At 38.6% G+C, this 12,400-nt stretch overlaps 1 protein-coding gene across 1 annotated transcript; it reads right to left on the bottom strand.

The window, feature by feature from the left end:
• serpine3 (serpin peptidase inhibitor, clade E (nexin, plasminogen activator inhibitor type 1), member 3) lies at nucleotides 1–6,597 on the bottom strand. The gene is made up of 9 exons (XM_079880829.1): nucleotides 6,298–6,597; nucleotides 4,911–5,192; nucleotides 4,527–4,760; nucleotides 3,326–3,556; nucleotides 3,011–3,209; nucleotides 2,829–2,929; nucleotides 2,609–2,695; nucleotides 1,810–1,893; nucleotides 1–811 (listed from the first exon to the last, which is right to left on the bottom strand). The coding sequence occupies exons 2-9, from the start codon at nucleotides 5,173–5,175 to the stop codon at nucleotides 762–764; spliced, it is 1,251 nt and encodes a 416-aa protein (XP_079736955.1). The 5' UTR covers nucleotides 5,176–5,192; nucleotides 6,298–6,597; the 3' UTR covers nucleotides 1–761.
• Nucleotides 6,598–12,400: the final 5,803 nt, after the last annotated feature.

Below are 12,400 nucleotides of genomic sequence, written 5' to 3'. Positions count from 1 at the left end.
GCTCAAAATGATCCTTTTATTTGTATTAATCTTGCCCACATTCAAATGTTGATAAAAAAAAATAATGCATGAAGCTGTTTTCTTTCAGCTTCATGCAGCTTTTCTTTCTTTCTTTTTTTCCACATTTTGCATTTTCAGATATTCATACAAAACATTCTGGCGGCCATGAAACTTGTGAAAATTATCAAAAATTCTGGTGGTGGCTGGCAACTTTTTTCAAAAACGCTGGTGGGGAAAGTTGAGCATGGACTGTGTTATCTTGATGGTCAGAGCTCTTTTATTCCTGAAATTTGCAATCCTATTGGGATTTAGTTATTTTGATTTTATATTTTTGCATCTTATAATGCCACATTGTGATCCAATAGCCTTTTTACATTTTTCAGTATATGTGAAAACAGCACTTTGGTTAAAGTAAAAAAAAAAAAAAACTGCAATCATGAAATTAGTAACTGATGATAACCAAACATTTCCATCAGAAATGAGGAAATTTATTGAGGGCAGAGGGGGAAAAAATGACAGCAGACGCTGTGAAGTGCAAAAAACCCTGATGTAATAAAATTTTATTTACAAATATGTACAAAGTCTCGTCCCTCTTCCTGAAGTGTCAGTGGACCCTCCTAACGGTCCTCAAATTTTCCTCTCACACCTCCAACCATAAAGGAGGAGGGGTGTGTGGAGTCATGTTAATATACATTTGTATGATTTTGCCAAGTGTGTGTGTGTGTTTATAATTTGAAGCAGTTGTGATTGCAGGGATCTTCTCAAGACATCTCAGCTGGATTCAGAACCCGACCTATGAATAGCAACGAACCTGTGGAATAAAAGCCCACAAATTAATTTTCAAAACGGTAAGATTTGTTATGAAAGAAATTAATTGCCTACTTTTATTCATCAAGGACTCATTAAACTAAATACAATTATAATGTTTCAAATATAAATGCTGTTATACTATTCATTGAAGAATTGTGAAAAAAAAAAAAAAATTATTATAAATTATTTTTAATGAGAAATGTTTCTTTAGCACTAAATTGGCATAAGAATGATTTCAGAAGGATCATATGACACTGAAGACTGAAGAGTTGAAAATTCAGCTTTGCCATCATGGGAATAAATTACATTTTAAAATATATTCAAATAGAAATGTACCCTGGTAATCCAGAGTTCTCGCGAGAGCACAAGTTGAATTTGCTCAGCGAGTTACTCTGGTGTCCAGTAATGATGCTCATTAAATATGCCCCTCGATCTGAGCTGCACCAATCACATCGGGTTATCTGATATAAGCGGGCCAGAGGCGAGCTAAATAGATGAGGACAGCACTGTGATGTCGAAGTCATTAGTAAACATTGCAAGATGGCTATGGATGAATACCAGTTGTTTGAAACGGCTTTGGCTGCTATAATGAACGAGTTAGACTTGGCTTTTTATTTAAAACAGGAACAGAAGACGCCGCTCGAATCGTTCCTTTACAAGAAGGACTTTTTTGCTGTTTTGCCGACCAGATATGGTAAGAGTCTAATCTACCAGTTAGCTCCTGGTAGCGTATGGGGTTTATTGTTGTGATTGGTCGTAGTGTTATCCAATTGCGTGCAGTGAGATTTTCAAATGGTGCCGCCCCTCGAGCTGGGCGATTTTCATTAGTCGACGCCAGACCATTAATCTTTTAGATTTAGGCCTGGATTTCCAGGCTAATAGAAATGTATTTTAAAGTATAATATTTCCACAACATTACTGTTTTTACTGTATTTTTTTAATCAAATATGAAAAAAAAAAAAAAAATCATGAATACTAATTACAGTTTCTAGTATTTACCTGTATTGATCTGTCGCAAGATAAAGAGAAATGGTCGATCTGCTTTAAAAACTGCTGAACGGGATCTTTTCAGTAGCACCATCGCTAAAAAGAAAGATGGAGAAAGACAGTTCTGTCATTATTTCCCAGTGGATTCACAGCTTGATCAGACTGTTCAACTATATCCCATCTGTTGACTACAACTGATTCTCAAGCAGGTACACACACTCACCCCAGGGAGTAGCTTTGTTGAGTATATAAAACAGACATTACATCTTAAACAATCATCTCTGTCCTCTTGTAAAAGATAAACAAGGAAAATTCACCCTATTTTATAAATGCATGTCACTGATCTCATTGTGTTTGATCTCACGGTGCATGTTTCTTTTTGTATTTAAATTTTGACTTTGGAATTTTTCATCAAAATGTCATGACTCAATCTCCTGGGGAAACAAAAGACTTCTATCTGGTGACATATGCAAGACTTCTCTAAATATTTACTGCAGTAAAACCACAGAAGCAAGTCCCTGTCATACATTTTTTTACCCAATAATCCGTTACTCTTGGATGTACGTCACAATACAGAAGAAAAGATCTGCCACTGCTTCCACTTTATCGTGACTTTCCAGGTGCAACATGACTTCTATTAGAAACCACAATGTATCCAATTTTATAATATGATGCTGGCATGTCAACGTAGGATCGGATCAGTCTTCATTAACATTAAACAGATAGTACTTGATATCTAGAGGTATTCCTAAACATTTCTATTATTTTTAATTCCCTACTAATCCTTTTCAGCAAGCAAAATCTCACATACCTGTTGCTGAAGCTGCTTTTGTCCCTTCCTCTGTCACCTCTATTCTTGCCTCATGGAAAGCCTCTGATACAAAAAGCCCTTCCCCATCTGTAGACATATTAAACAGGTTTAATCTTCACATAGTGAGAAAAACTTGCAATCACCGATTTCAACTGAAGATATCTGTTGTATCCTCAGCATCTGTGATTGGTTTAAACTGTTTTCAGTCCCACTTTCCTACCTGAGATTCCTCTAAAATCAGCAGCTGAGGGACTGAAGACATCAGAGATACCGAGAGATTGAAGAACAGGCTTCAGATTGAACCTGCTCTGCATTTTAAACCTGAAATACACACAAGACCTGGATATAAATAATATAATTAATTTTGAAACCCAACTGCATAAAATATTTTTTTAAAGTTACCTTGGCAGAAATATATCCATCTTAGTGCGCCTTAATCCAGTATCCCACAGTCCCACAGCACGGGCCGTGAGCTGCTTTTCCAGCTGTGACAGAGGGGTTTTCCGGTCACCAGGTAACGCCACCAGTAGCCTGAGGGAGCGATCCAGGTATGGCAGCTCCAGCACAGTGTATTCCTGCTCTGAAGGCAGTCGGAAATGCCCTGAGACAGGTGGACAGGTAAAGCGAGGGAACTTTCTTTTAAAAAAATAAATAAACCTCCAATATAATTCTGATAGGCTTCCATCTAAATTGTGTTTGTTTTGTTCCTTCCCTTACCAAAATTGACTTCGGTTGACTGGTACATCATGGGCACTTTGACTGTGCTGCCGTCTGAGAGGGTGAAGGGCAGGTTCTGAGTCTCAGTGAAGAGAAATTGTTTCTGCCAGGCACCATGGAACACCACCGTGCTCAGAAGAGCAATGTGCAGCAAACTGTCTCTCCCGGAGGCCTCTTCCTGGGCCTCACCGGACCCAAGCTGCTCCGCTCTTGTCTGGTGATGGTCATCCGCTTTAGAAATCATAATAATTACATCATTTAAAAAACTATACTAGTGTCATGTGTAATAAAACTATTTAAATGGAATTCAATATTTACTTTTACATAATATAAATTTACATAATTATATTAGAAAGTCATAATTAATGATTAATGATAATTAATCATTTAAATAAAAAAATGTATATATATTAATATTAATAATAAAAAATATATTTTAAAGTCATAATTAATTTATTATTACAGAAAATTGAATAATTTAAATTCAATATTTACTTTTACATCAAATACATTTACATTAATTCATACTTATATTAAAATTCAAATCAGTATTTAATTTCAGATTATTTATTTCTACATTATATTTTAAAATCATAATTTCAGTTCTAATCAAAATCAAATTTTACATACTATATCGCAAAATGATATTTTTTAATTCATACTTATATTTAAACTCTAATCGATATTTACCTTTACATAAAACATATTTACAAAATTATAATTGAAAGTCATAATTGTATTTATCTTCAAATCAATATTTAATTTTACATAATATCTATTTACGTAATTATATTTAAAAGTCATAATTGTATTTAAATTCAACTTTAATTTTACGTACTATATCACAATTATATTTTTAATGCATATTTAAACTAATCAATATTTATTTTTACATAACAAATATTTGCTAATTATATTTTTATATATACTTATACTTACATTTAAATTCAAATCAATATTTAATTTTACATAATGTATATTTACATAATTATATATTTTTAAGTCATAATTGTTTTTAAATTCAAATCAGTATTTAATTTTGCATAATATATATTTACATAACTATATAATTAACAATATAATTTTTTTTTAAATTCATATACAAAGATTCTAAATCTTTTGATATGCCTTACTCATCACTTAAAGACATTTTAAACATAAATCATGATGATCCTAGTGGTTTTAGGGTCACGGCACTCACCTTTACTGTGGTAACGTGTCCATTGCTGTAGCCGACTATGAGTGTAGTTGGGATTACTGAAGTTTACACTCAGTAGACTACTGTTACCCCATCCCAAGGCATGCTGAGTAAATTCTGGCAGGAGTTTCACACCACTCTGGACAAATAAGGCATTGGCAAGCTGAAGGCGCACCCCGTCACTGGAATTACCCAGGTCTCCTTGTGGCCGAGACAAAATGTCCTGTACACGAGCATCTACGAGAAGACCATTGTATCATCATACATTTCCTCTTCAAATATTGGACAAAGGTAGGCAGGTTGTCAGGCATTGCTGATTTAGATTTTGCACTAGCTGTTTGGGACACCAACATGCAGATTACAAGTGTGTTGCTAGTTTACTCTTACCATTGACATCATATCCCAGAGTTCCCTCAAGCTGTGCTAAAGTGTTGCCCCTGGCACCTAGTTGCAGAAGTCCCAGACACAATGAGACGCTGGCTGGAGACACGATCAGGTTGGAGTTGTTCTCTGTCTCTGTGAGCGTTTGGTAGAGGCTGACACCAAACTGAGTGTGTAGATCATTGAGGCTGTTTCCCAAGCTACTGTTGCCATGGCAGCGCTCCACCAGCCACAGACAGACCAACAGGGAAATCACAGACAGCTGATGCATGATCAACAGGTCAAAATCTGCACACATAAAACCAACAGGAACACTGTACAAAAAAAAAAGTTGCCGCCTTAAATTTTTAAGTACAATCAACTTGGATGTTTAAGTCATTTCAACTTAAATTGCATTAAACTTTCTTTTTTAAAAATTAGTTGAATCTTGCATAACTTATACTTTTTTAAATTGTTTAACTTCTTTTGGTGAGTTAAAACAATGTAAAAACATATTGTTATAACTTATTGATCATATAATTATGAAGACATTTTACAGGACAAACAAATAATACACCATATTCTGTAACATACACTGGACAAAGTTACAAATCTATTTTATATATTTAATTAAATAAATATTTAATTTTTAATAATTTTATATAATACATTTATACATATTGTTGTAAGCCTTGATTCAGAAGCAAATCATATTTGTGAGCAAAACCAGTTAAAATAGATGTCTAATTTGGTAACTAAAAAACTTACCAAACAGCAAAATGTATAATTTGTTGAAATAATTTGGTATATTCCAGTCTGGTTGTTAGTTGAAAGAGCTGTTCAATGATTTTTCAAGTGTTTTTTTAATATTATGGTGATGATTGATTAATGAAAAATTTATTTCTACGATCACCCACTTTTCAGTAGCAGTTTCATTCTTACATTCTGCCATATTTTACTCACCCTCATGCCATTCCAAAACATGACTTTCTTCTGCAGAACACAAAAGAAGATATTTTGAAGAATGTTGGTTTTGGTGACCATTGATTTCCATTGTATGGAGAAAAAGATACTGAGACATTTCTCAAAATATCTTCTGTGTTTATCTGATGTCAGGTTTAGAACAAAATGAGGGTGAGTAAATGATGGAAATTGGCATATTTGGGTGAATTTTAACTGTAAGTCCCTTTAAGTCCAGAGCATTCATATAAATTAAAACACACACACAAAAAAAAAATGTTTTGCAAAGCATCAACCACAATGTAATAAAGATTTCTGTTCAGATGTTTAATTGAACTATTTCTGTCAGAAATAGTTCAATTAAACATCTGAACAGAAATCTTTATTACATTTAAATTATTTAATTAAAAGTAAAATATATAACTGAATTAAAATATTTAATAAAACTTCATACATGCCGGCTCGTCGTCTGTGGATTCCTTGAGTCTTAGATGCTGATGTTCAGTTCCACTGTCACTGTCACTCACGCGCTTTGCTCTAAGTGAAGGAAGACGTGCGTTCGCCCTGATCCTCCACGCCAGGACAACTGATTGAAAGAGTTGTCGATCATGAGACCTTGTTTAAAGGGAGAGCTCCGTGTTTGTGGTCTCTGGCGGCGATGTCCGTACCACTCGGTCAGAATTCCTGCCTCCCGCCCGGCACTATAAGGAGCCAGGCAGAGGGAGGCATGCGCGCGACCAGCAAATCCGCACTCGAAAAGAAGGCGCGCGCGCACACACATATAGAGAGATGAAGTCATTACACAAGCAGCTTATTCTTTTGATGGAGTGACAAATGCCATCCCGGTTGCACAGGAACACATGGCAAACATGCTGCATCAGCATTTTTGCACGAGATGCAATTTAATATTTAATATTCTCATGTAATGCACGTTGTGAGGTTTACTGTTAACATCTGCATGTGCTTGGCCATTGTTTTTAAACACTTCGGTAACACTTTATTTTAATGTGTCCTTGTTACATGTATTTACTATAGTAATTACTATAAATTAGGCTTAATTACATGCAACTACCTCTAAACAAAACCCTCATCCTACCCTAACCCTATAATAAGTACATATAGTTAATATTACTCTGTACTTAAATGTGTAATTGTAACAGGGACACATTAAAATTAAGTGTAACCAATACTTATGCTCACCAAGTGTGCGTTTATTGGATCAAAAATACAGTAAAACAGTATCACATGAACCTTCAGAAATCATTCTAATATGCTGAATTGGTGCTCATGAAATCTTTCTTATTATCACAATTGAAAACGCTTGTGCTTCTTAATATCATTGTGGTAACCGAGATACATATTTTTTCAGGATTCTTTGATGGAGAAAGTTTATTTGAACAATGTAAAAATCTTTACTGTCACTTTTTTATCAGTTTAATGCTAAATATAAGTATTAATTTCTTTCAAGAGAAAAGAAAATCTTGCTGACCCTAATCTTTTGAACAGGGTCATTGTGAAACATTTAAAAGCAGTCCTGTTTGTTTTATAAAATTAAGAAATTGTCATATTTAACTATTGTATTTTCACATTGTCAAAGTCAGATCTAATTGGAGTTTCCATAAATGACCCTAATGGATTGTAGACGCATTTTTCCCATGGTAAATTGCAACCGGGAAATGATTAGTAAGCATCAGGTATTTGGATTGTGCCCATCAGAAGGCATGTTAATTAGTAGAGCTAACTTGGCAGCAGTCAGTGGAGAAGACAGATTCTTTAATTCCAGCATTCCGTCCATGGAATTTGAATTTTTAAGATGGGAAACGATGATGGGAAAGTCACGGTCACTTGAGCAAGGACAATGCACCCAAAGGAATGGCGGCCAAAGTAAACAACTCCTCTTTCATCTTGACGGTCAGATATTTAAAATTAGCTATGAAAAACATTTTTTGAATACAGAAGGTTGATTATGGGCCAAATAGGCTATTGATGGACTAAAACATTAAAAGATAAAAAAATATGTCTAAAACATTACAATTTGACACTATCTTCAGTCCTTTATGGAAAAAAAATTACAACTGGGCAATCCTAAGTGGGAGTAACATCAGTGTGTGACATTTGCTGCCTGGACATACTAAATTCAGCATTACATTCTCACAATTAAGTATGTAGTGGAGAAGGATTGCAAATAGATAGAGGAAGGGGCAAGTGGGAGAGACACAGATAATATTTCCACAGTTCTGTTTGCATTTAGCCATATTTACATATTAGTATTAATATCCAGAATCAAATCAAATAAAGGTTCCATAATCAAATCACTGAGGATGCTTCTGAAATTAGTGCTCTTAATGCGTATAGGTTTTCTTATCTCTTCTTATTTTTGTCCCGTGCTATGTGTCAATCATTGCAATTTCGAGAGTGAATCCCGCATTTATATGTGGTTGTTACTTCCAAAACTTTGCAGTGTGTAATTACCACAAATTTCTGTTATAATCAATTAAGTTGTCTCCACCGCACAATGAATCTCTTATTTACTCTTATTTTATTATGTGTACATAATGAGATGATTCAGCATTTTGACCGGTGAGTGGATTCTGACTAAATTAAACACCCCTGATTGGCCATTGAATTCAAGAGATCAACACACTTTTCTGTGATTGGCTACATTGCTCACCACTGCAAAAACACTATGCTGCATCCAAAATCAAATACTTCCCTACTATATAGTATGTGAAAACAGTTTAGAACAGATTAGAAGTAAATAGAAACATTTGACATTCTCCAGAGCGCAAACACAAATACGCACTGGAGAGTTTGCCAAATCTGTTTTTGTCAATGGTGCTGCAACCATAGCTGCACCCACAACTGAGCAGCCCTATAGGATCCACTATGCTCACCCCACGTGGGGAAGGGGCTTGAAAAGGTGCCCTAAAAATAGCCTGCTTCAAACCTCCTGACTGGATTACCATGTCCAGAGGGATCACCATTCACTGTCAGAAACACAGAACCATGAACTTTGGAGCATGGAATGTGCGCACATTGATGGATAGTGCAACCAGATATAGACCGGAGAGGAGAAACGCAATCATCGCTAGAGAACTAAGAAAATACCTGATTGACCTAGCCGCCCTTTCTGAAACCCGACTAGCAGACAAAGGACAACTAAAAGAGGAGAATGGTGACTACACTTTCTTTTGGAAAGGAAAAGCTGCTGATGAGCCCAGGATCAAATGGTGTTGGATTTGCTATTAGGAACCAGCTTATCAGCCACCTCTATGAACTAGTGAATTAGTGAGCGTCTCATGACCATCCGTCTGGTGCTTGCCAGCAACCAGATAGCAATAGTTGTGAGCACCTATGCCCCTACTTTATACTCTTAAGAGTAAGTAAAAGAGACCTTTTAAACCTGCTTAGACGAGACACTGTCAATAATCCCCAGGGAAGATAAACGTATTCTGCCAGGGATGGCCAGGATCAACACCCCTAGAAGGGAACTGTTGGAAAGGAAGGCATTGGTAACATCAACTCTAATGAAGTAATGCTTCTCAGCAAGTCTGCTCAGTACAACCTCACCATCACTAACACTCTCTTTTGCTAGAAAAACCAATTTAAGGCATCTTGGAGACTGCCATCCAACAGTGACCTCTTGGGAAAGCCTCCAACAAGAATACCCTGATGACATTAAAGGGCACTGGAGTCTGCTCAAGTCTACCATCCTTGCTACGTGCAAAACCATTTTTGGGTACAAGTCCAGAAAACACCAAGACTGGTTTGAAGAGAATAACACATCGATGGAACAACTCATCTCCAAGAAAAGGAAAGCCTTTTGTGCCTGGCAAAATGATGTAACCTGCAAGGCCAAAAGCGGACAGGTGAGGGAGTTAAATAACTCTTGGTGGACAGAGGGTAACACCAGAGGCTTTTTCACTGCTCCCAAGGCCGTCTATAGTCTAAGCTACCATGGCTTAAATCGCTTGCGCACAAAGGACGGGCAGTAGCTGCTGAAGGACAATGAGTTAATTAACACCCGATGGAAGGAGCACTTCCAAGAACTCCTCAGCAGGGACAGCACAACTGAAATAGAAATTACTAAACACATCCCCCAAAGTCCCATCAGAAATGGCATGGGGGAACCTCCAACTATAACAGAGGTTCAAGACACTACCAGGAGCCTTAAGAACAACAAGGCCGCCAATTCAGATGTGATCCCAGCTTAGATCTTAAAGGAAGGTGGATCAGAGCTCCTGTACCACATTCATATCCTACTCCTCAAGGTCTGGGAAAAAGAAGAACTTTCCTCAGAGCTCAGGGACACTCTAATAGTGACCATATTCAAGAAGGGGGACAAGGCTGAATGTGGAAATTACAGGGGCATCTCGATCCTGTCAAAAACAGGCAAAGCCCTTGCTCGAGTCCTTGCAAACCGACTGCTACCACTGTCTGAGGGATTACTCCCAGAATTACAGTGTGGCTTCTGCCCATCCAGAGGTACAGCAGACATGATATTCACAGAACAGCAACTACAGGGAAAATGCAGTGAAGCAAGGCAGCCTTTGTACATGGCCTTTATAGACCTGATAAAGGCTTTTGACATGGTAGACCGCCAGGCTCTGTGGAGCATACTATCAAGGTAAGGCTGTCATGACAAGTATATCAGAATACTGAGGCTTCCACATGATGTCATGTCAGTCACAGTACTCAGCAACGGCAGCTCCAAATCCAAGCCTTTCACATTGGATTTGGAGCTGCCGTTGCAGCTCCAAATCCACTTCTGTGGAATGTGCTGTGATGACGTTATCATCTGCGTACTGAAGCTCTGTGACGTGGTGTAGTTGACTTTGCTCTTGGCCTTGAACCTGTTAAAGTTGAAGAGTCTGCCATCAGTTCTGTACATGACTGGAAGCCCCTCTTTGCCAATTAAGTGGAGAATGGCTGCAATGAAGATGGCAAATAGGGGCTTCCAGTCATGTACAGAACTGATGGCAGACTCTTCAACTTTAACAGGTTCAAGGCCAAGCACAAAGTCAACTACACCACCGTCACAGAGCTTCAGTACGCAGATGATAACGTCATCACAGCACACTCCACAGAAGACCTCCAGGGCATCCTGCATGCCTTTGCCAAAGCATACAGAGCCCTGGGCCTAAAATTAAACATCAAGAAGACCCAGGTCCTATATCAATCCCCACCGAACCAGCCAACTACCCAGCCCACCATAAAAGTGGACAACACCAAAAACGTGGACAACTCTTGAAAACGTGGACTACTTCCCCTACCTCAGCAGTCTTCTTTCCTCAAAAGCTGACATAGACTCTGAGGTTAACAAACACCTGAGTTGTGTCAGTGGAGCCTAAACCAGACTCAGGAAAAGAGTCTTTGAAGTCCGAGACCTAACAGTCCAAACAAAACTCCTGGTCTACAGAGCCGCTGTCCTCCTAACCCTGCTGTATGGAGCCGAGTCATGGACCACCTACAGCAGGCACCTGAGAGAAATGAAACAATACCATCAAAGATCCTTACGAAAGATTCTGAGGATCAGCTGGGAGGACAGACGCACCAACAACAGCGTCTTGGAGGAAGCCAACATGACCAGCATCACCATTACAATAATGCAGTAGAAAGACAAAAAGGCTCAACCACCACCAACGATCACTACTCTCCTCTGCCCACACTGCACCAAAGTAAGCGGATTGCGGTTTGGCCTCTACAGCCATCTGAAGACCCACAAGTAGAAGCAACGGAGAGGACAGTCATACTCGCCTCGAGTGACTGCCGGTGAAGGACTTCCAATGGGTGCCACGTGCGCGTCTGTTAAGTCTATGAGGCCGTGGGGTGTCCCATTTGTCATTTTAGGTATCAGAAGCACACCCTTTGCGGAAGATATGCGCCCTTGATGTGCACTTTTGCTGAGCCCGCACTGAAGCGAGCTCCACAGCACACTTCCCGACAGTCAAAGGCTGGATCCCAAATGGTACAGTCAGGGCTTGTGGACCTCATTCGAGTTCACACTTGGTGACGTCAAGAAGTGCAGACCTGAGGGGCGCTGGCCTCGAGTCCATGCGAGAGTGTATTTTGGGACAGGCTTGATGACATCATGCCACCGAAAGTTAAACAGCCACGAAACTCCTCCCCTCAATTATCTGATTGGGCGTTCGCAACTTCGCAATGATTCCTGGCTAGGTAACTCGTGTGGAGGGTGCGAAAGTGCAGGCTTTGCCGAAGTCCGCTTTGAAGGCACAAAGGCAGCACTCGCGAGCACACTTATGAGCGCTGAAATGCCGAATGGGACACCCTACGGACTTGTACACTTGGCAAGCACGCGCAATTTAAGGCCACGAGACCGCGAGTCCACATGAAGTGTGCCATTTGGGATCCAGCCAAAGTGCCATTACTTCACAAAAGTGCGGACTCATATATGAAGACCGCGAGTGTTTAGGGTGCCATTCGGGACAGGGCCAATATGATATTATTACAGTATCAACTGAGGCTGCTCTTGCTTTTGCAAGAACCCCTGTAGAACGGGGCCTGATAATAAATATTCATGCTAGGAATTGTTATGA

The sequence above is a fragment of the Squalius cephalus genome (genome assembly GCF_949319135.1).
Source record: "Squalius cephalus genome assembly, chromosome: 9".
In the NCBI taxonomy this organism is placed as follows: domain Eukaryota; kingdom Metazoa; phylum Chordata; class Actinopteri; order Cypriniformes; family Leuciscidae; genus Squalius; species Squalius cephalus.
Note: the sequence above shows the minus strand (reverse complement) of the source record. Positions and strands in the feature narration are given on the sequence as shown.

Coding starts and splice junctions, on each gene's coding strand:
- serpine3 (XM_079880829.1), bottom strand. CDS start 5,175: ATGCATCAGCTGTCTGTGATTTCCCTGTTGGTCTGTCTGTGGCTGGTG. Junction 3,557..4,526: donor GACACGTTACCACAGTAAAG/GTGAGTGCCGTG, acceptor TGATTTCTAAAG/CGGATGACCATCACCAGACA. Junction 1,894..2,608: donor AAAAGCAGCTTCAGCAACAG/GTATGTGAGATT, acceptor CTTTCTTTTTAG/CGATGGTGCTACTGAAAAGA.